At 43.7% G+C, this 24,646-nt stretch overlaps 1 protein-coding gene across 1 annotated transcript; it reads left to right on the top strand.

Moving 5' to 3' along the window:
* The first annotated feature begins 452 nt into the window (after window positions 1–452).
* Window positions 453–24,305, top strand: C19H16orf46 (chromosome 19 C16orf46 homolog). The gene is made up of 3 exons (XM_032611813.1): window positions 453–544; window positions 16,755–17,002; window positions 22,164–24,305. Exons 2-3 carry the CDS (start codon window positions 16,793–16,795, stop codon window positions 23,175–23,177), a joined length of 1,224 nt encoding a protein of 407 aa, XP_032467704.1. The 5' UTR covers window positions 453–544; window positions 16,755–16,792; the 3' UTR covers window positions 23,178–24,305.
* Window positions 24,306–24,646: the final 341 nt, after the last annotated feature.

Below are 24,646 nucleotides of genomic sequence, written 5' to 3'. Positions count from 1 at the left end.
GTCCTGGGTCTCTGAGGGGAAGCTGGTTCCAAAGCCCTCACTTTCTAACTCCAGGGTCCGACGGGCACCCAACCCCTCGGTGGGTTTCCCTGACCAGCACTTAAGGCTACACGGTACCTCGCGAGGCGGCCTCCCGCGCTCTAAGCTGCAGTGAGCTCCTCAGGCGCGGGTGGAAGGTTCGCGGTCGCGCACAGCCTGCCGGGAGCACGCGCCCACCGCGGTCAGTGGGCGTCGCCTCCCGCGCTCAGCTTTGTTGCGCGTGGCGCGTATACGTCACTTCCACTTCGAATCCCCCGCAGGCCCAGCTACCGCCCCGCCCCCAGCGCGTCCGTAACCCAGGGCAACTGCCTCTGCAGCCCGCCGGCGGGGACTAAGCTACCCGGGGGCCTTGCACCCCGCCGGCCCCACAGGAGGGTGTGAGCGGCGGCGGCCGCTTCCCCGCCTCCGGGGCAAGTCCCCAGACCACTCCACGGGCTGCAGCGCGACACCCCCTGCCCAGTTCGTAAGGAAACTGCCTTCTGAGGCGGGGAGGCAAAAAGGAGAGGTAGGGTGGGCCCGGACTGGAATGAGACCGGAGAGGGCCTGGGGAGGAGGGCGCGGAATGGGTGGGGCAGTGGGAGGAGCCATTGAAAGGGCGGAGGCCTGTGAGGGAGCAGCCAATGGGGAAGGGGTGGGGCTTGTGGAGCAAGCGGGGGCGCTTTGCTGGAGGGCATAGCTATTGAAAGAAGGGGATTGGGAAATTGGGATTGACATATATACACTAATATGTATAAAGGAGATAACTAATAAAAACCTGCTGTATAAAAAATAAATAAAATAAAATTTAAAAATTCAAAAAAAAGGGGAGCATCTTTTGTGGCAAGGTAGGAACTGCTGGAGGAAGGGGAGGAGCTAGATGAGGAAGAAGGAAGGATCGTGGAAGAAGGGGAGGGGCCTGTGCGGGAGGGGTGGGGCTACTAGAGGAAAGAGAGGATCCAGGTGTCAACTGCCTGGGCTTCAGGAGCTACAGGTGGAGTGAGTGTGTGTTTCAAGACTTGAACTTTCCTGTACATTGTATGCTGTGTGAGAGCTGGGAAGATGGGCGTTGCTTTACCATTTTACTACCAGTGTTAGGCATCTAATAGGCACTTCGTGAGTAATGAATGTGACTGGAGAAAGCAGAAGAGTTGGAGACTGGGATTGGAGTAGAAATGTTCCGGTAGGGAGGGATGGTTGTAGAAACTGCTGTCCTAGGAATCATTCTGTGAATAATCAAAGCTGCTGTGCTCTGTAGGTGTATAAGAAGCATAAAGCACAGATAATGTACATGGGGAGATAACATTTATACTCTTGAAAATGTGAACAAATTGTTCGAATGGGGTGGTGCAACCTTTGAGGCGAAGTTTCAACTGCCAAGTTGTGTTCCCAGACGGTAAGTTAGGTCGCAGTCCCAATATCATTTTCCTTTAGAAGCTATATTGCCAGTGATCGGCATGCTCAGGCCAATCTTCAAGACCTATTTAACCAGTTCATATGCATAAAACTTAGCTCTGCAGTAAGAAACTTAACTTCCATCATGGCTAAGAGTGTTTGTATTCTTTGATTTCTTCATTCAACACATGTTGATAAGGATCCACAGGAATAACCTTTCAGAATTCCAAGTGAGGCTGCCAGAGACCCGACTTTCCCTGGCTGGAATTCTGATATAGATTCAAGATTCTTTGAAACCTGAAACTTCTAGGAAAGTGGGGGTAGGTGTGTGGGCATGGCGTAGAGCCAGGGAGCGGGTAAGGAGTTTTGAGGTAATCACAGCCTGCTTTCGACAGAAACAACCTGCTTTGGACTTCAACACTCTGGGCTTTTCACCTCTTCTGGCCCATTAACGTTCCCTTCATCATTAATTGATTAAGAATATGTCAACTAGGTATAGGAATAGAGGGCAAGGCATTTGTAGTCTGACTGCATGGACAGGTGATAGCGAATATGTGGCAAAGAGGATGGCAAAAAGAAAGAAAGAAGAGTGTCGGCACTCTTCAAAGACAGTAGGGTGCCTCGAATTCCTCTCGTGCTTTGAATCTCTGACTTCTGCTGCTGCTACTCCTGCTGCTAGCCAGAGAAAACTCTCTGCTTTTACACGGCTCATATCATTAGATTAGGCCCACCCCAATAAACCAAGATAATTTCCCTATCTTTGGGTCACCTGATTAGCAACCATAATTATATCTATAAAGTCCCTTTTGCCACATAATATAACTTACTCATGGATGTTATAGCGCATCATATTCATAGTCCCAGAGATTAGGATGGGAAACCTTGTGGAGGGAGGATTGGCAGAATTCAATTTACTACATTATCTTTCAGGAATATTGTAGAAAAGCTACTGCAACAGGTTGTTTTTTTTTTTCCCAGTTTCTCTCCGTGAACATAAATCACACTTATACACTATTAGTTCCACCTCTAATCATTTTATCTTTGAATTGATTCAAGTACACTCTTGGTCTTCCAAAGAATGGAGCTTGTATTCTGATACTTTTAATCTGTAATATTCATGTTTTACTCTGACTTTATGATACGTACCAGCCTGGCTTTGCACGGTAGAATACCTATAGAAATTTCTTCCTTTCTGTAGTGCTGAAATATGCTTTTGGGGGGTATTTTTTCATAGAAAAACTACATTTATTTTTCTTTCATACCTGAAGCTAGTTCTTGTTTTCTATCATTATGTAGCTTTATATACAATAGTGATAACTTACAGGATTAAATAGCACTCTAGTCCCTTTAATATGTAACTCTTCACCCAGTTATTTTTAAAACTATGTTATAGCTAGCTAGTTTCTTCTTTTGCTTCAGGTGTAATAGTTAAATGAATCAGCGCTAGAATCAGAAAGGTCTGGCCTTGGAATTTCAGTTGACACTAACAATCTCAGTGACTGTGTTCATTGGTAGAGGTCAGGCTCTGCTGCAGTAACAGACAGATCCTAAAATCTCAATGGCTTGACTCATTAAGTGTGTTATCATTCATGCATAGTCTGATGAGTGCTTATGGGGGTTCTTCCCAAAGCTGTGACTCGGGATTCAGGCTTCCTTCATTTTGTGATGCTACCAACTCAACATGTGACTTCCAAGGTCATAGTGGGAGGAGAAGAGAGAACTGAAGGGGCAATTTACCTCTTAATTGTCTCATCCAGGAAGTGATATAATCAGTTCCACTCGTTCTGCTGGCTAGACTAGTCACAGGGCTCTAACACAACTGTAAGAGAGGCTGCAATGTAGGGAAAGACAACGGCTCTTTTGGGAGAACTAACTTTCTCACAGTGACCACGGAAATTTTCCCAACATTGCCATATGTTTTCTCATTAATAAAATTATCCTAATAATCAGTAACTATGAGTTCCTCTCTTTCAGAGGTTCAGTATAGGTACCAGATATAAATATATGTTGACTTTTATTTTTATTTAGCTGAGTTGAAACCAGTGTTTCTTGTATGTCATCTTTGTCTCAGAATTGTTCATTTTCAATATAATGATTTCCATTCCCCTCCAGCCATTATATTTTCTTTTCTGGCATTCTTCCAACCTTGATCACAGACAGCTGGTGGCTTGTATTGATTAGTAATAACGTGCACGTTTGACTGAGTCATTTTGAGCTGTCCCTTCCCACCTAGAGTGGGGTTGAAGCATTCTGAATTGGGGTTGAAGCATTCTGAATAGACTGATCTCTAATAAAGAACAATAAAGACAGGGACCAGTTATGGATGTCCCTTGCACCCTTCTCAATGTGGCTAGACAGAGAGTCTCATACCACCAGAACCATCAGACTGCTGCTTTCTGATTGGCATTGGATTCCCAGGAACAAGAATTTCCACACAATATCATGAAGAAAAGCATGCATGGACTTTTAGAGTCAGAAAAACATGTCTGCAAATTCTTTGATCCTTCTCCCATGCAGAAGTGGAGTGTGGGTGTCCCCTCCTCTTGTGTGTGGGATGACCTCAGTGGCTGGTCAACCAGGTGAGTCCAGCAAAAGTGAAACGATGTGACTTATGAGGCTAGGTCATAAAAGGCAATTCAGCTTCTGCCTATTCTAATATCGTAATGATATCAAACACTTGGCAAGCGTTAGTTGTCCTTCCTTTCCTCAAGCTTATCTTTCGTCAACTAGTTTCCTGAGAAATAAGACTGACTCTGCAATACTATGGTAGAAATTGGTTGCAGTCCAGCATCTTTACATTTTGGTAATATATACCGTATTATGAGTACCCTCTTTGAGGTAGAACAGAAAACTCAAGACCCCTGTACTACCTTGTAGCAAGGATTCTGGCATGTGACCTAGTTTCCACCAATTAGATGCACCCTCACAATACATGCATTGAGAAGTGAATAACAGGAAGAAGTGGTCCTTTGCAAAGGGGTGAAAGAAAATTGTCATGATGGTGGCAGAGGTATTTGATACTTTGGGGCTGGGGTGGCAGAGCTTTGGAATCCAATCCCAAGTGTCCTATTTCTGAAAGCTGAGTCAGTTACATATTTTGAATAAATAGTTCCAGGAACAAATTTTTCCTGACTTTATAGCCTCAAAGTCTGGCTTTCTGACCCACTCTTCCTCTGAAGATTTTGTAGGCTACCTAATAACTTCTGATAATTTTGTTATTAAAAACCAATGAGGGGCTTCCCTGGTGGCGCAGTGGTTGAGAGTCCGCCTGCCGATGCGGGGGACACGGGTTCGTGCCCCGGTGCGGGAGGATCCCACGTGCCGCGGAGCGGCTGGGCCCGTGCGCCATGGCCGCTGAGCCTGCGCGTCCGGAGCCTGTGCTCCGCAACGGGAGAGGCCACAGCAGCGAGAGGCCCGCGTACCGCAAAAAAAAAAAAAAAAAACCAATGAGGAATATATAAAATAGATAAACAAGAACCTACTTTATGGCACAGGGAACTATATTCAATATCTTGTAATAACCTGTAATGGAAAAGAATCTGAAAAGGAATATATATATATAAATCACTTTGCTGTAAACCTGAAAATAACACAGCATTTTAAATCAACTATACTTCAATAAAAAGTTGTTTGTTTTGAAGAAGAAAGAAACAACTTGTGGTTACAATCAAGAGAGGGAAGGGAAGAAAGACAAATTAGGAGTATGAGATTAAAAAAAAAATCAATGAGGATTCTGTCATTTACAACAAAGGCCCAGCTAATAAAAATGTACACTTCCAATTTGTGCCTCAGATCCAATCATTAACATAACACTTATATAAGAATAATGTCTCATAGTTATACATAGTTTACTCATTAGTTATTTTTTTTAACATCTTTATTGGGGTATAATTGCTTTACAATGGTGTGTTAGTTTCTGCTTTATAACAAAGTGAATCAGTTATACATACACATATTTCCCCATATCTCCTCCCTCTTGCGTCTCCCTCCCTCCCACCCTCCCTATCCCACCCCTCCAGGTGGTCACAAAGCACAGAGCCGATATCCCTGTGCCATGGAGCTGCTTCCCACTAGCTATCTACCTTACGTTTGTTAGTGTGTATATGTCCATGACTCTCTCTCGCCCTGTCACAGCTCACCCTTCCCCCTCCCCTTATCCTCAAGTCCGTCTCCAGTAGGTCTGTGTCTTTATTCCTGTCTTACCCCTAGGTTCTTCATGACATTTTTTTTCTTAAATTCCATATATATGTGTTAGCATACGGTATTTGTCTTTTTCTTTCTGACTTACTTCACTCTGTATGACAGACTCTAGGTCTATCCACCTCATTACAAATAGTTCAATTTCGTTTCTTTTTATAGCTGAGTAATATTCCATTGTATATATGTACCACATCTTCTTTATCCATTCATCTGATGATGGGCGCTTAGGTTGTTTCCATCTCCGGGCTATTGTAAATAGAGCTGCAATGAACATTTTGGTACATGACTCTTTTTGAATTTTGGTTTTCTCAAGGTATATGCCCAGTAGTGGGATTGCTGGGTCATATGGTAGTTCTATTTGTAGTTTTTTAAGGAACTTCCATACTGTTCTCCACAGTGGCTGAACCAATTCACATTCCCACCAGCAGTGCAAGTGTGTTCCCTTTTCTTCACACCCTCTCCAGCATTTATTGTTTCTAGATTTTTTGATGATGGCCATTCTGACTGGTGTGAGATGATATCTCATTGTAGTTTTGATTTGCATTTCTCTAATGATTAATGATGTTGAGCATTCTTTCATGTGTTTGTTGGCAGTTCTGTATATCTTCTTTGGAGAAATGTCTATTTAGGTCTTCTGCCCATTTTTGGATTGGGTTGTTTTTTTTTGTTATTGAGCTGCATGAGCTGCTTGTAAATTTTGGAGATTAATCCTTTGTCAGTTGCTTCATTTGCAAATATTTTCTCCCATTCTGAGGGTTGTATTTTGGTCTTGTTTATGGTTTCCTTTGCTGTGCAAAAGCTTTGAAGTTTCATTAGGTCCTATTTGTTTATTTTTGTTTTTATTTCTATTACTCTAGGAGGTGGGTCAGAAAGGATCTTGCTGTGATTTATGAGTTAATTTTGAATGTAAATTTTCATCTTTAATGCCAAACTCTTTTCCAAAGTATACCCATTTACTCTCCTACCATCGACATTTTACACTTTATCAACAGGCTTTTTTTTAACTTTACCAAAATTTTGGTTATGTTGTGCTATCTCAATTGACTTTTTGTGTAAAGTTCTATGAATTTTAACATATATATAGACACCAATCTGTCTACCATTGCTATAGTTCTGTCTTTCTGACGTCATATGGAGTATACACTCCTGTATACTGTAGAGCATGCAGTACAATTTTTTGAAAATGACTGGCTTCACTCAGCATAATGCCTTTGAGATTCATCCATGTCATTATACATAATTTGTTTCTTCTTATTGCTGAGTAGTGGTCCATTGTATGCGTATACCAGTTTGTTTACCTGTTCACCTGTTGAAGGATATTTGGGGTGTTTTCAGTTTGAGGCAATTATGAACAGAGTTGCTATAAATACTCATGTACAGATTTTGTGTGAATATAAGTTTTAATTTCTCTAGAATAGTAATCAAGAGTAGGATTGCTGCGTAGTTTGGTGAGTGTATGTCTCCCTTTATAAGAAATTGCCGGATTGTTTTCTAGAGGGGCTTTACCATTTTGCATTTCTACCAGCAATGTAGGAGAATTCCAGTTGCTGCCGTCCCTGCCAACAGTTGGTATTGTCTATTTATATATATATATATATATATATATATATATATATATATAAACATCTTTATTGGAGTATAATTACTTTACAATGGTGTATTAGTTTCTACTTTATAACAAAGTAAATCAGCTGTACATATACATATATCCCCATATTTCCTCCCTCTTGCGTCTCCCTCCCACCCTCCCTATCCCACCCCTCTAGGTGGTCACAAAGCACCGAGCTGATCTCCCTGTGCTATGTGGCTGCTTCGACTAGCTATCTCTTTACATTTGGTAGTGTATATAGGTACATGCCACTCTCTCACTTCGTCCCAGCTTACCCTCCCCCCTCCCCGTGTCCTCAATTCCATTCTCTACACCTGCCTCTTTATTCCTGTCCTGCCCCTACTTTCTTCAGAGCCTTTTATTTTTTTTTTTAGATTCCATATGTATGTGTTAGCATACGGTATTTGTTTTTCTCTTTCTGGCTTACTTCACTCTGTATGACAGACTCTAGGTCCATCCACCTCACTACAAATAGCTCAGTTTCGCTTCTTTTTATGGCTGAGTAATATTCCATTGTATATATGTGCCACATCTTCTTTATCCATTCATCTGTCAATGGACACTTAGGTTGCTTTGGTATATCCCCGGTAGTGGGATTTCTGGGTCACTATTTTTAATTTTAGCCATTTTAATATGTGGTTTTAATTTGCATTTCCCTAATGGCTAATGATGTTGAATGTCTTTTTATGTGCTTTTTTTTTAATGGGGAATAATTGCGATCCCTGATCCCCATCACAAATGGGGTTCAACAGGTTACCCGCGTCTTCCAGCATAGGGTAGGCACACACTGAGCTAGGCATCACAGACCTGTTATTGCTCAATCTTGGGTGGGTGAATGCCATTTGTCCCTCTAAGAAGTATGTGCTTATTATATCCTCTTTGGTGAAGAGTCTGTTCAAGTGTTTTGTCCATCTTGTATTTGGCAAAAATAATTTTTCAATTTTCTATTTGTTGTTATTTTCTTACTATTGAGTTTGCAGAGTTCTTTACATATTCTGGATAGAAGTCCTTTATCAAATAAGCGATTTGCAAATATTTTCTCCCAGTCTGTAGCTTGTCTCTTTTCATTCTCCAACAGAGCCTTTGGCAGAGTGAAAGTTCATAATTTTAATGAGGACCAGTTTATCTATCTATCTATCTATCTATCTACAGTTTATCTATCTATTTATTTATTTATTTTATGGATCATGCTTTTGGTGTCATGTCTAGAAGACTTTGCCTAACCCCAGTTCTTAAAGATTTTCTGTATTTTCTTCTAAAAGTTATATAGTTTTATGGTTTATATTTAGATCTATGATCCATTTTGAGTTTTTTTGCATATGAATGGCCAGTTATTGCAACATTCTTGTTGAAAGACTTCTTTCTGCACTTAATTTTTTTTGCATCTTTGTCAAAAATCAATTGGCTGTGTTTATGTGGGCATATTTTTGAACCCCTTATTCTGGCCCATTGATCTGTTTGTCTCTGCATTCACCAATACCGTACTGATTCCTATAGTTTTATGGTAATTTTTGTTTGTTTGTTTGTTTTGTTTTTAAGTTTAAAAAGGTATTATTCTTTATTTTAAAAAATAGTGATAAAATATACCTAATGTAAAACTTACCATCTTCACTATATTTAAGTGTACAGTTCAGTGGCATTAAGTACATTCACATTGTTGGTGCACCCATCACCACCATCCACTTCCAGAACATTTTTCTTTCTTTTTTTTTTCTTCACACACACACACACACACACACACACACACTGTATTTTATTTTTACAAGAGCTAAATAAACTGACACCAAGCATTGTAAATGGATGACCACAACAAAATACCATACTGATTCCTATAGTTTTATGGTAATTTTTTAAACTGGGTAATGTGATTCCTCCATTTTGTTCTTCATTTTCATAATGGTTTTAGCTATTATAGTTCCTTTTACATTTCCTAATAAATTTTAAAACCAGTTTGTTAATATCTATAATAAATCCTGCTCTAGATTCATATCTTGATATTCAGCAGTTATTCCTCCAACTTCTTCTTTGGGATTGTCTATCTATTCTTGGGCCTTTGTATTTTCACATACGTTTTTGAATCCCGAAAATTGAAAACAGTTTTAAGAAAATAATTTTAACTTTATAGTCCTATCTTCCCAAGATCTAGGACTTCCCATTTCCAGGGTCCCTGGACTTTATTTTCAAAGACCACAAATGTCTACATTTTAGGTAGCGATATTTATAGTTATTAAAGGTCATTTGCTTTGTATCTCACCTCTGATGATACCAGACCAGTGTGGAACCAAGACATTACTACTGGGCACCAAAATCTGGCTTCCTTTTCCTTCTGGAGATAGAGGAGGAAGTATTATCTCCACTTCTCCTTGAAGCTAAGCAGTACCTTGTGACTTGTTCCAATTAATCACATGGGGACTGAAGTCATATGAGTTACTTCTAGGCAGAAACATCTCAGAGCCAGTGAGGGCTTCCCTGGTGGCGCAGTGGTTGGGAGTCCACCTGCCGATGCAGGGGACGCGGGTTCAGTGCCCCGGTTCAGGAGGATCCCACGTGCCGCAAAGCGGCTGGGCCCGTGGGCCATGGCCGCTGGGCCTGCGCATCTATAGCCTGTGCTCCGCGGCGGGAGAGGCCACAGCAGTGAGAGGCCCGTGTACCACAAATAAATAAATAAATAAGAGCCAGTGATTCCCCATGTTTGCCATCACATTCTGCCATCGCAGTTGGCTACGGTTTCCCAGGATGGTGTCTCCAACAGTTCAAGTTCCAGAGTGAGGAAAATGTGCCGCAGGGTCCAAAACATCATACAGTGGACATGTAGCATGAGTTAGAAATAAATTTATGTTGTTTTTTACCACTGGAAAAAAACCCCTGGGATTGCCTGTTATTGCAGGATAACCTTGACTATCTTGACTAAAACTAGGTAGCTGAGGCTAACAGACAGTGACCATGTCAAACTGAAGTATACCCTGGTAAGGCTGCCAGGGCAACCTTTTCCAAAAAGAACCTGACAGCTTAAGCCATATCGGGGGCAAACACACACAAAACAAACACAAATTCAGAGTTTTATAGGCATTTTCAAATAGACCCATTTCTACTTTTGTTAAAATGATAAAGTAACTACATTATCACCTTCTTGACCAAGGAAATACAAAGTTTCTTTATGTAATAATATAGCATACTCTATCTGTCTCTTCTTGTGTCTTCTGCTATCCCTTTTCTTAGCTTCTCTTCAGCTACTAGCCTTTTGGAAATGTCTTTGTGTTCTTGGTTGGGATTGTGGGGGGATCTCCTCTTTCCACGTGGGTTTCTCTCTGGGCAGCATTATTTATTTGCAAATAGTAGATATGGTCATTGTTCCCGGTTTACAAGAATTTCAACCCCTGCCACCCTATTTTAACTTTCATCCAACACATCCATGAGCATAGCAACAGAAGGCGTGTCCTTTCGCTGGACTCCGCTGTAATAGCGGTGTGCCTCTGCCACCGGCCAGTGGCAGCTTAATGGAAATCTTTGTTCATCTCAGGAGCAGGACACTTTGTATTCTAAGTTACAGATTGGTTAGTCTGTCAAAGCTCCATTGATTTTGCCAGATGTATAACAAAAAGGCATTTGGTAGTCTCTGTACTTCTTCATTAACAAACTACACCATCATAGTGCGGGGTCAGAGATCTGGAAGGTAACGTCTACTTTTTTTTCCTCTGCATTTCAAGCCCTTTCTTTTGCATTCAGTAAATTCAATGAGAAGGCTTTGAGTACTTTGACTTGTGAGTAATTGGCCGATTATTTATGGAGTGTCTCCAAGTCACCTTCGAAAGCTTTATTCTCTGATATTTTTGACTTTGTGGTACATCTGTTCTCTTTTTGTAAATCCCTCTTCAAGGTCTTTACTCCAGCTTAAAATTATACAAACCATGTAATCTATTCTTTGATACATTTACTTCAGTTTGCTTAAGGTCAAAATTCATGCTTCGCTCACCTCCACCATATTCTGATAACACGATGGCTTAAAAAAAACATGTTATTATGGAAAATTTCACAGTGACATAAAAATAGAGAGAATAGTGCAATTAACCTCCGTGTCCTCATACCCTTCTACAACAAACAGAATTTGTGGCTACTTTTATTTCCTCATTCTCTCTCTAACCATGGCCACACCCACCCCCTTTCAGGACTTTTGAAGCAAATCATAACAGCTTATGTTTAATTGGTAAAATAATAACCTACTTTACAGGTTTTTTGCTGATCATTTTCTTTCCATTTCTGTTTTTTTTTTTTTTTTGCAAATTTATTTATTTTTGGCTGCGCTGGGTCTTCGTTGCTGCATGCAGGCTTTCTCTAGTTGCCGCGAGCGGGGGCTTCTCACTGCAGTGGCTTCTCTTGTTGCAGAGCATGGGCTCTAGGAGCACGGGCTTCAGTAGTTGTTGCATGCGGGCTCAGTAGTTGTGGCACACGGGCTTATTTGCCCCGCGGCATGTGGGATCTTCCCGGACCAGAGCTCAAACCCGTGCCCCCTGCATTGGCAGGCGGATTCTTAACCACTGCGCCACCAGGGAGATCCCATTTCTGTTTACTTTAAATGCTACTAGAAATGATATTTTCTGTATCATACTGAATTTCCATAGGCCCTTAGACTCTCATTCATTTTCTTTATTTCATTTCCACATATCTTAAGTTCCTTGGATCAGTTTTTCTTTGGGTTTATTCTTGTTTATCCAAACATGTACTTTCGGGGCTTGCACCTCAGTCAAAATTTTCTTCTTTGTACATTTCAGTTCTAGCCACTTCAATAGCGTATGTCAGAGAATTTAATACCTTCTGGCATACCTCTGTGTGCCTTCCTGCTTTGTACTCCAAATCCAATCTTCTAGTTGCATCTGCAAATGAATTTTCCCATGGGAGCATTTTCACTGTGATCTTTGTGTTTCCTTGATGTAATTTTCTTGGAAAACATATGGACTTTTATGTATACTTTACACCAGTGATTCTTAAACCAAATCAGGTTGTAAAGGTCCATGGAAATCAAGAAGTGGAAGAACATGAGTTCTGATTTACTTCAAATCTATAAACAAGGCATAATTTTATCATCAGAAAATGAGTATTATATCACTGCAGATTTCTGCATTCCAACATAAAAGGAAAACTGCATGTAATTTGTAAGAAATCACATATCCACTCTTTCAGTTGACCTTTGATTGCTTCTTGCACATTTCTATTTGTCATCTCTTACATGAGCTGGAGGACAAGAATGGGCAATAAATCTCGAAGGCACAGGACTTCCCTGGTGGTCCAGTGGGTAAGACTCTGAGCTCCCAGTGCAGGGGGCCCAGGTTCAATCCCTGGTCAGGGAACTAGATCCCGCTTGCGTGGCACAACTAAGAGTCTGCATGCCGCAACTATGTTGCAACAGGATCCCACGTGCTGCAACTAAAACCCGATGCAGCCAAAATAAATAAACTAATTAAATATTTTTAAAAATCTTGAAGGCGTGTTTATAGGAGGAAAACTGAAAATTAAGATGATTCTTTACACTTAATGAATTTTTTCTAATTAGGAAAAGACCACCAATATTCTGTTTTAGTAGTGGAGCAGCTTGAGAACACCAGTGTTCCAGAGGAGCACCTAGCAATCTGGTATGCAGTAATCTGACCATTTGACTAAGAATACTGCATTTACCAACTCAGAGATGATACTTTGTTTTCAGTCATAAGGAGTCAGTATAGTTCCCATGATCCCCCATTAAATGAGCAAAGTACTTATATTGGGTTGGCCAAGAATTCGTTCAGGTTTTTCCGTAACATGTTACAGGAGAACCCGAACGAACTTTTTGGCCAGCCCAATAAAAATGTATTTATAATGAATAGGTAAAGTGCATATAGCAGTGCCTGGCACATAGTAAGGGCTATGTAACAGTAAGTTTTATTATTAAATTATTGTTGTTACCTGGGTTTCCTTTGGCACTTGGTAATATAATGTGACTGGAACCTCTTCTGGTGCCTTCACCAGGTCCATCTTCTAACTTACTCTAGTTTTTGTTGTTGTCCTTGATTTTTGTTTGTTTCTTTTTGTTTGTTTGTTTGGCTGTGGCATGAGGGATCCTAGTCCCCCGACCAGGGATCGAATCTGTGCCCCCTGCAGTGGGAGCGTGGAGTCCTAACCACTGACCCACCAGTGAATTCCCTCTACTGACTCTAAAATAGGGGCTTGGGACTTCCCTGGTGGTGCAGTGGTTAAGAATCCGCCTGCCAATGCAGGGGACACAGGTTCGATCCCTGGTCCAGGAAGATCCCACAGGCTGCGGAGCAACTAAGCCCGTGTGCCACAACTACTGAGCCTGTGAGCCACAACTACTGAAGCCTGTGAGCCTAGAGCCCATGTTCCACAAGAAGAGAAGCCACCGCAGTGAGAAGCCCTTGCACCGCCAAGAGTAGCCCCCGCTCTCCGCAGCTAGAGAAAGCCCGCGCGCAGCAACAAAGACCCAACGCTGCCAAAAAAAAAAGGGGGGGCTCACCTAATACCACATCTTTGGCCTCTGTGGTTCTCCTCTCTAGATATAGAGATGGAGATAGGGATATAGTCTTCCCCTCAGATTTCACGTATTCTCTTGACATGTGAGAAGTAGATGGAGGAACTGGAGATGGTTAACCTGTAAGAGAGAAGAGTACATGGAGCATTTTCATAGGGCTGTTGGGAGGCTGAGGCAGTGGCCAGTCTCTGGATCAATGATTCTTCAATCCTCTGTAGTGACAGACTGCTTTGTACCTCTGATACAAGCCCTTCCCCCCAAAAATGATTGAGCGTTTGCAGAGGCATCATAGACCTCCAGAAACCCATCCGTGGATGGGAAGGCTTCCTGCCTTGGTCTGGAGGGCAAAACGAGGACCAGGGAGTGGACGATGTTGAATGGGCAGGGAAAGAAGTCCTGGTTCAATATAAGGATGCTCTTTCTAACAAAGTGGTAGTTCTCCAACTTTGCAGGATTTTACAATCATCTAGGGTGATTTTAAAAATTTTGATGGCCAGGCTGTGCACAGACCGACAAGAATCAGAATTTCTGTGGGTATAGTCTGGGCATTTTTACTTTTTATAAAGTTCCCCAGATGATTCCAAGGTGCAGCCATGATCAGGAATCAGTAAATTAGAGTACTTTGCCATTGGAACAGTCTCTTTAGGTAGTGAGCACCTTGTCAGTGGAGATACTTCAAGCACAGAACATTTTTCTTATTGATTTGAACATTCTAACTATACTTAATCTCTCCTAAACAGTATCTATTTCTTTGCTCTATTAACCTCAAGTTCAAATTTCTTTTATTATTTAAGAAATGACTTCGCTTTTGATTCTCTGCTTTTTTTCTTTCCAGTTGTACACCTGTTAAGTCTATGGGTTCTGTGGTATTTGCATTTGTAATTCAAAATTACAATGGTATGAGTGTACTTATAGGAGCTTCTTTGGCCTGGGCAGCAACTGAAGTGAAATTTCACAATATGAAAGGCCCAGGCTGGTTTGCACAATCTGTCTGGTCCTTAATCATACTTCTGTTTGGAAACAGGATAGCACTTCTAGTTTTCAGTCACTTGTAATATCATTTCTTTCCCTTTCAGCTTTCATTCATTTCCTCTGATGTCATATTGGAAAAGATTAGGATGCCCAAAGATATTTGACCTTCCATAGGTAAATGGAACTTTATTAGCATCAAAATGCCATTTTAAGCCTATGTGAAAAAGCCAAAATGGTAATTAAACAGATATTGTTATAAGAAGTTGCTGATCTCTACCTAGACAGAAAGTGAAAATGTATGCTTCTGGCAGGGGTCACTTTGGGGTGAGAGAGCAAGGCGTGTGGTCCCCAGTGGCCTTTGTCTCATTACAAGCAAAGTTTTCCTCAGGAAGGCCATGGCCATTCATCAGCAGCCATTGTGCTGATGTAATATTGGTGGTCATTGCCTGGGCATTAGAGTCCATCCACACAGCTTGCGGGGTCCCCAGGAGGAACCCATCTGTGGGACTGTATTACAATCATGCTGGCTTTATAGATGAGCAAACAGACCTGGAGAAGTAACTCGCCCAACAAAACAGACAGCTAGGACATAGGATTGGAACCCTGGCTGATTGGAACCCGAGTCTGTGCTCTCCTGATAAGGATTATTACTTTCCTAACACTTTGGCTGGCTTATGAATGCCAAGTCCTATTTTTCAAGCTGGAAAAACATCAGCTAAAGATAGTATCATCATCACCACCACCTACCACCACCACAGCCACCGACACCATCATCACCACCACCTACTCTATCAGTTCGCTAGGACTGCCACCACGAAGCACCAGAGACAACACAAGTTTACCGTCTCAGTTCTAGAGACTTGGAGTCCAAAGTCAAGGTGTTGGCAGGGTTCGTTCCTTCTTTTTTTTTTCTGGGTTGTCTTTTCACTTTTTTTGTTTGTTTGTTTGTTTTGACCACGCTGTGCAGCATGTGGGATCTTAGTTCCCTGACCTGGGATCGAACCTGTGCCCCCTGCGTTGGGAGTGCAGAGTCTTAACCACTGGACCGCGAGGGAAGTCCCTCACTTTTTTTTTGTTATATCAAAGTATAATTGATTTACAGTGTTGTGTTACTTTCAGGTGTACAGCAAAGTGATTAAGTTTTATATATATATATATATATATATATAATAGATATAATATATAATTATATCTATAATATATATACTCTTTTTCAGAAAGAATATATATATTCTTTTTCAGATTCTTTTCCCTTATAGGTTATTATAAAATATTGAGTATAGTTCCCTGTGCTATAGAGTAGGTCCTTGCTGGTTATCTGTTTTACACATGGCAGTGTGTATATGTTAATCCCAGACTCCTAATTTATCCCTCCCCCTGGGTTGGTACCTTCTGAGGCTGTGAGGGAGGGATGTGTTCCAGGCCTCTCTCCTTGACTTGTTGATGACCGTCTCGTCCCTGGGTCTCCTCACATTGCCTTCCCTCTAAGCATGTCTGTGTCCAGAGTTCCCCTCTCTATGTGGACACCTTCATATAGGGTGGATGAGGGTGAACCAATTGACTTAGCTTTGACCACATTCTCCACCAGCTTCCTCAGATGCCAAAGGATCCCCAAGCCGACATCCAGGCTGTTCGGACAGGACAGAGGAGGTGGCTGGGATGCATCAGTCACACATAGCACGATGGTTCTCTTCATATTAGCACAGCATCATTTGGATGTTTTGGGAGTGGAGGGTAGGGATGCTTAACCCTACATTCCTACTCTGTCGGGGCACTTGGTACCCCATCACGAGAGACAGAGTCTGTGGTAACATCTTTCTACCCTCTTTTCTTCACTTCCAACTTTGGTCTTTAAATCCATCAGTCTTTAAAATTAGCCTTATTTTTTACAATGTCAATAGCTGGCAAAGGATGATTTTGTAATATTCTGTCTATTCCTGAACATATCTTGAAGATATTTCGCCTGAGTTGTTGAATTGCTTTTAAAACAAAAAACAAAAAACAATACTAAATGCTAAGTTCAATTTGCATTTCAAACCACAGGAAGAAGATGTTAAAGACTTTAAGCAACCATCACAGTAATGGATCTCAGTCTGAAAAACGAGACTGAATTAGAAAATAGTGAAAATAATGAAATTCAAAGCACAGAAGAAACTGAATTAATCTATACTTGTCCAGATGAAAGAAGTGAAAAGAATCACGTTTGTTGTCTTCTCAATATCAGTGACATTACACTTGAACAAGATGAAGAAGCCAAAGAGTTTGTCATTGGAACTGGATGGGAGGAAGCAGTGAGTATTTTCTTGAGTTAGGTCTCTTGCATGTCAGTGTTTTGACACAAGCCTTTTCTTTTACTATTTTCAAAAATAGTTACTATTGCCAAAAAAAAAAAAGTGTAAGTGATGAAATATAGAAAGCTTTTGGAACAGAGGTAGAATGTTAATGATGATAACAGCTGTACCTTTTATTGAGTATTTATGGCCACTCAGTATTGGCAAGCACAGTACTGAATGCTTTATGTACATCAATTCATTCACCTTCTCAATAGTTCTGTGAGGCAGGTATTATGTGAGGCATAATATTATGTGAGACAGCCTCTGGGACTCCAGAACCCAAGCTACTTAACTTAACCCAAGCTACTTAATTAATCCCCCAAGAGACCTGAGATTTTTATCCTGGTGGTTCTACTCAGAACCCTGTGGGTTTATTCTTAAACTATTCTTAGAATCAGTAATAGAAATACACTTCTAAATTTAGAACTGTAAGGGAATTTGGTCTAATCCAGTGATTCTCACCTGCTAGTGTCACAACTGGTGGGGAGGGAGAGGGGATGCTACTGGATGTAGTGGGTAGAGGCCAGGGGTGCTTACAATGCCCAGGGTGGCTCCCACCACAATAAATGGTCCAGCCTTGGGACTTCCCTTGCGGTCTAGTGGTTAAGACTCTGTCCTTCTATTGCAGGGGGTACATGTTCGATCCCTGGTGGGGGAACTAAGATCCCACATGCCACGAAGCCAAAAAAAAAAAGAAAAAAGAAATGATCCAGCCTTGTCTTAGCTTGGGCTGCTGTAATAGAATACCATAGACTGGGTAGCTTAAGCAACAGACATTTATTTCTCAGTCAGAGGTCAGGGTCCCAGCATGGTTGTGTTCTTGGTGAGAGCCCTGTTTCATTTTATTTTATTATTTTTTGGCTGTGCCATGCAGCATGCGGGATGCAGAATCTTTAGTTCCCCAACCAGGGATCAAGCCCTTGCCCCCTGCAGTGGCAGTGTGGAGTCTTAACCACTGGACCGCCAGGAAGTCCCCTCCTTTTCTTATAAGGGCACTAATCCCATCATGAGGGCCCTGCCATCTTGACCTCATCTAACCCTAACACCTCCCAAACACCCACCTCCAAATACCATCACACTGGGGATTAGGGTTTCAACATAGGAATTTGCCGGGGGAGGGTACACAAACATGCAACCCATAAATAGCTCCCAATGTTGGTAGCCAATGTTGAGAAACCTTGATCTAATTGGTTTATTTTATAAATATGGAAACTGAGGCCAAAATAAGGCAGAGTGACTCTACCCAAGTCCACTTGACAGTTGCAAGAATGTGTCTTCGGAGCCTCCTCTGGTGCTCTCTCTACTGTACGCCGCCCCCCGCCACCTCGTTAAGCGTATATGACCTATGACCTTCCATACACACACCCCCAGATCAGGTAAGTCAAGGTGGTAGAGAGTTCTATTTAAGCATGGAAAACTTTCTAAGCTTAGAAGTTAGAAGGTTCAGTTTACTATTCAAGGTAATTACTTTGAAATATACATCCAAGGGCTGTTGGAAAAGAATTTTCTTTTAATTGGAAAAATTGCCCCATGCCCCATGCTGAGAGTACGTTTGCTGTTCACACTCTGTCTGGTATGACCATTTCCTCCTGCCTGCTGCCTGCTACTCTTTGCTCTCTCTGTCCAGCCCCCGACCCCTGCCCACCCAGCCCTACCCCACCTCTCAGACAGCCTTGCCTCAGGAGGGTTGACTGAGGTCTGTCCCCGCCCCCTGCAAAGGCTGGCTTCCTGCACTGGCTCATGGCCCCCTGACCCTTTCTGTGCTGGTGCCAGGGACCCCTGGGCCAGCATTTAAAGGAGGACAGAGAACACTTTGCTGGTAGCAATTCGTGAGAGTTTCTTACGCTTGCAGAGCCAAGGGATCTCACAGGAGGCAGGTGATGGGATGCCTCAAGGCTGCACAATGTTGACTCAGGCTGACCCAGTGCAGGAGCCTTTCCTATCACTACCCTGCTGTTTCTCCCCGTGGCAGCCTGTGGACGCCCATACCACTTGGGGACTCTGTGGACACTCAGTCAGGAGGGAGGCACAGTCACCTTGCACTGCAGCTGGGCTCGAAGTCCTGGCAGACATCCAGACCTTTTTGGAAACACCTAGCTTACCTGTGACACCTCACCTGTAAGGACCAAAAAGGCAAGGTGTCATTGCCCCCTGCCCTGGGACTTGGATCCCCTGCCCGGCCATGTGAACACCCTGGAGATGTAGATCCTCTGTATCAGCCTCGACCCAAGGGGTGCCTTTTTTTTTTTGGCTGTGCCTTGCAGCTTGCTGGATCTTGGTTTCTGGACCAGGGATTGAACCCGGGGCCTCTGCAGTGAAAGCGCCAAGTCCTAACCACTGAACTGCCAGGGAACTCCCGTGTGGGGTGCTTTCTATTTTATTTATTTTTTAAAAAAAGATATATTTATTTTATTTTTTAATTAATTTATTTTTGGCTGTGTTGGGTCTTCGTTGCTGCATGCGGGCTTTCTCTAGTTGTGACGAGCGGGGGCTACTCTTCACTGCACGCTTCTCACTGAGGTGGCTTCTCTTGTTGCGCAGCATATCCTCTAGGCACGCGGACTTCAGTAGTTGTGGCACGCAGGCTCAGTAGTTGTGGCGCATGGGCATAGCTGCTTGGCGGCATGTGGGATCTTCCCAGATGGGGGATCAAACCCATGTCCCGTGCATTGGTAGGAGGATTCTTAACCAGTGCACCACCTGGGAAGTCCCTGGGGTGCTTTTTAAAGTCTACCTTCCCAGGAATTCCCTGACCCTTCCCAAGCCCCTCCCCTGAGTACTGGCTTAGTAGATTGGGGTGGGCCTCGGGAATCTGGATTTTGAAAAGCAGCTCAGGTGACTCTTAGGGTCAGGCAACTGGGGAGCCTTCGCTGACTCAGTTGGACCTGTTTAATAGATTCAGAAAGACAAAAGCTCAGGGGTTGCTCCACATTTTAGGCTCCCCTCACTCAACATCCCATTAAGCCAGAGTTGGCCTTTTCCACACACACAGCCTGGAGACAAATCCCCTTGCCTGGGTGGAGGTGGGGACCAAGCGACTTGCCTCACTCCACCAAAGCCACCATCTGGAGAGAGGCTGTCAGCCTGAGGACCTATTAGCAAATGGGCTGGGACCCTTGCTTTTCTGTAAAAGCTGGAAAACCACCTGGGGAGCCAGGGTCGAGAGCAGTGAGGTGCGAGGCAAGCAGCACGGTCCTCTTGAAGATGCAGTGCTGACCCTGCAGCACGTGAAGGGACAGGATTCCCTGAACAGAGGCAGAGGGAGGGGGAAGCTGGGGAAGATGTGCTCAGGCTGACTCAGCGTGCAGTGCTGGGCAGCAGCCTTGTAGCCGTCCAAGAACTGGGACTTCACTATGCTAAAGAAAATCGTTTTTTTTTTTTTATGAGAACATATTCAAGGCTTCAGCAGCACGTCTTTGGGAAGAGTTAGGTCTGGGGAATAAGAAAGTATCGGACTCCAATAGCACTTACTAGACTTTTTAAAAAAGTGATGCTGCAGGCTTCCCTGGTGGCCCAGTGGTTAAGAATCCGCCTGCCAATGCAGGGGACACAGGTTCGAGCCCTGATCCGGGAAGATCCTGCCTGCCACGGAGCAACTAAGACTGTGCGCCACAACTACTGAGCCTGCGCTCTAGACCCTATGAGCCACAACTACTGAGCCCTCGTGCCACGACTACTTAAGCCTGCGTGCCTAGAGCCCGTGCTCCGCAACAAGAGAATCCATTGCAATGAGAAACCCACCCACCGCAAGGAAGTGTAGCCCCTGCTCGCTGCAACTAAAGAAAGCCCGCGCAGCAAAGAAGACCCAATGCAGCCATAAATAAAAAGTTCCCTTTAAAAAATAAAAAAAATATAAAAAGGGGTTTTTCTTGACACTTATGAATTTCTAACAGGAATTTGGGGAGCTGAACACGTGAGGTGAGAGGGTGTGGAGGGTGAAAAGGGGATGATGGGAAAGGGATGATTTTGTGCAGGAGGACCAGAGGCTGGCCCCATCTTCAGGCCCAGGAGACAATGCTGCTCCTCACAGGCTCTCCTTGTCCTCTGCTTGGGGACGCACAGACCTCCTGAATGTGCCAGCACTTGTTGGCTGTAAGGATATTTTGAGCCTCAGTTTCCTCCTCTGTAACCTGGATATCAGAATACCTAAACTGTAGCACTCCTGTGAGGATTAAACGAACGAATGCCAAGAGATCCTCAGCTCAGTGCCTGGAACATAGTAAAATCGTGGGAGCTATTTTTGCTTTTTTTTTTTTTTTAACATATAAGGTTGCCAGATTTAGCAAATGAAAACACAAGGCACCCAGGTGAACTTGGCTTTCGGTAAACCTAATTAGTGTAAGTATATCCCGAATGTGGTCTTGTGTTTTTATCTAACAGCTCTGTTTACCTGTGACCTCTGTGGCAGGGTCAGCCAGGGGACTCCGGGTGTGGCCGCGGGCATCGGTGTGCCTGGGCCCTGATGACCCTGCGTCTGCCTCTGCTCCTCTGCCTTTTCTTCAGCCTCTCCGAGCAGCAGTCTCCCGGGTGTGGTAAACAGACCCTGCAGTACAAGAAAGGCTGGCAGAGAGGACAAGAACAAACAGTTTTGATTTTATTTTAATAATTCTGAATCGACTTTAACGCGCATCTAAAAAAATGTAGAGTCAGCACATCAATGTGGCCATTTATAGATACTATCGCTTAGTATTTTCGTCTTTAAAAATACTGTTACAAATACTATTGCTGAGTATGAGGCTAAACTAGGCATGAAAAGTTAAAACTAAAACATTTAAGTCGGGCTTCCCTGGTGGCGCAGTGGTTGAGAGTCCGCCTGCCGATGTAGGGGACGTGGGTTCGTACCCCGGTCCGGGAAGATCCCACATGCCGCGGAGCGGCTGGGCCCGTGAGCCATGGCCGCTGAGCCTGCGCATCCGGAGCCTGTGCTCCGCAACGGGAGAGGCCACTGCAGTGAGAAGCCCGCGTACCGCAAAAAAAAAAACAAACAAAAAAAACATTTAAGTCAATTTTTAGAGAAATATTGATTTAAATAGGACAGCCAAACTGGGAATGGGGCCAAAGTAGGGGCAACTGGAGTCTAGGCAGCTCAGCTGAGAGCAACACGCTGTTTTATTTGCAGGTCCGAGGCTGGGGAAGGATTTCTCCAACTGCCTGCATCTGGCCCAGGAAGAAGCTTAAAAAGGCGAAGATGGGAGAAAGTGCCAGCAGCTGCTTACTCTGTGTCAGCCTCTCCCAAGGGAGCCTGGAGGCCAGGCTTCAGTCGGAGGCCGGGAAGTTGGAGTCGAGGACTTCAGCTCTGGCTAAGGCAGGGCCGGAGAAGGATGGAGGCAGCCTCTCCCAGACTCCGGGCCCCCCGCCAGGCCCCAACACTGCCTACCGGAAGGTTAACAGGATCTGCTTTCCCACTTACAGTCAGGGAGAGAAAAAAAGTCTGCAAATGAAAGAGTTTATTTGGTGCCTGAAAGACTGGGCCACTCCCGAGTCTGTGAGGGGCAACGATCCCGGAAGCCCCAGCGGAGGCGCTGACGGAAGTGCCTCCATGGCAGACTCCTTGACTTCCAAGGCCCTTTTAGTTCTACCTGCCCTGAAGTCTTCACCCCCAAATGGCTTGGATGTGCCAGGTAAGAAGAGTCAGAACTTTTTCTTACAGCAGGAAGAGAAGGGGCCGAGCGTGGCGAAGGATGAGCAAGTGGCTTGTGCATATGGGGTGAAAACAGTTGACGGGACAGGTGAGAAGAGGCCCATTGAGCTGGCCAAGCACCACAAGGTGAAGGAAACGCAGCCTTTCCCCACCCCGGTGGCCCGGACATCCCTGCTGGCCGGTCCCGAGCCCTGCTGCCTGCCCTGGTCCCTCCTGCCTGGAAAACACCTGGTGTGCCCTCCCCACCACAACAGTGTTCGCTATCTCGCCACCCTGCAGCTTGTGCAGAAACAAGGAGCGCAGACCTACAAAGCCAAATTCAAAGCCAGGGAGCCAAGACCTCCCGTGAAAACCCCACAGTGCGTTCTCACAGCGGCCAAGCCGGAAAACAGGCCGCAAACGCTGGAGACCAAAGTGTTCCCAAGACCTCTCTTGCCGTCCCTCACGGTGAGCAGAGTTGTTATGGCCGTTCCCACTCACAGACTCCTCTGAGTTGCCATGATGTAATTCCCTGGGAATAAGCACCGTCTGAAAATTGTTCATCTTCTCTTCCCTCTCTCCCTCCTGCCCCAACCCCAGTCTCTTCCTACTCCTCCTCGTCTTCTCGTACACATTTCTCTCCCCCTCTCCCCTGGTGCTTTTTTGTAGTATAATCAGGGGAAATTGAACCTCATTGTATGGGTTTTGATGTGCTCTCAAAGCCCCGATATTAATGTGTTACCTGCTTCTATTGCTTAGCCGTTTACAAAACGCAAACTGGTAATGCCAGTCTCAGCCTCTGCCTGACTTATCTCTGCACTGGAAGACAAGTGGATGGTGGGGAATCTGAAGGGCCTCCCTCAGGGATGCCCCCATGCCAGCCCTGAGCCAACCTGCAGGGGCTCCTGCCCCCTCAACCCCAGTGCCTTAAGCCAAGCGTACTGGGCGTGTGTAGACCATATCGTTTCTTGATCTTTTGAACCCGGCAGATGTCTGTTGCCGCATTTTCTCTTGCAACAAAGATCTGCTTTAATAGAAACAATGTTATAAGAGAAAAATTCCAGCCTGTGTCCAAATGAATATCCTCTATCCAAGGTGGTGTATCCTTATCTTATATCCATGGATGTGCGGTATCCCTTGTTTCCTATGTGCCCCAGATTTCATATAGCCTCATGCTTGTCGCACATTTCATATATTTCATATATTATAGCCTCATGCTCGTCTCTGTGTCTGGGAAGTTTTTCTTACCATTCTACAAAATTCATCTTGGGAGGCAGGTTAAGAATATTTTTTTTTTTTAAATGTCGCTGTGATTATTGTCAGCACACATGCTTTCTCCAGTCTTACCTTATAACTACTATTTGGCAACTCGACAATCCCAAACAGACAAGTATGGAATGGGGCTGTGACTTTCTTCCTTCTTCCATCTTTCCTCTCCCCTCATTTTACCCGAGTGCGTATCTCCTGAAGTTGTATATAAATTAAACTTTTGTAAATGAGTTCTATTTTAAATGTGAAGTGACAATGCTATGTAGAGAAATGCTCTGAAGAACCATTTTGTAATACGCATAACCATTTAGCCGCTCTGTAATTACATAGTTGGCATGTGCTTAAGGTAGGTTGTACTTGAACTCTAGGCTTTCCGTCTCCTAAATGATGGGCAGACAGAATATATGACTGTATTTGTAAACATCTGCTTTCCATAACTGTTTTTTGTGATGTCTTGTCTGTTTGAGTTTAGGTTTTTTGGTTTTGTTTTGTTGGTTTGTCTTTACAGGAATAACTATAGTACAACCGTCACTGAAAGGCGTATTTTGCCTTTTGAGGTCATACACTTTATAGTCCAGAAGCAGTTAACAGGTTCTACTCATTCTTTCTTCTCTGAATGAAGAAACCATCTGGATTCATCCCCAAGAAGAGGCCCTGATTTCTCACTGTGTCTGGACAGTGGGGGTCTTGGACCCAGTACTGTTTGAGGACCC

This window comes from Phocoena sinus, chromosome 19 (assembly GCF_008692025.1).
Source record: "Phocoena sinus isolate mPhoSin1 chromosome 19, mPhoSin1.pri, whole genome shotgun sequence".
NCBI lineage: Eukaryota > Metazoa > Chordata > Mammalia > Artiodactyla > Phocoenidae > Phocoena > Phocoena sinus.
The sequence above is the reverse complement of the archived record's forward strand: the minus strand, read 5'-3'. Positions and strand labels throughout refer to the sequence as shown.

Excerpts from the sequence above, each read along its gene's own strand:
- C19H16orf46 (XM_032611813.1), top strand. The coding sequence starts at position 16,793 with ATGGATCTCAGTCTGAAAAACGAGACTGAATTAGAAAATAGTGAAAAT. Across the intron at positions 17,003-22,163 it reads GAACTGGATGGGAGGAAGCA|GTCCGAGGCTGGGGAAGGAT; the intron begins GTGAGTATTTTC and ends TTTTATTTGCAG.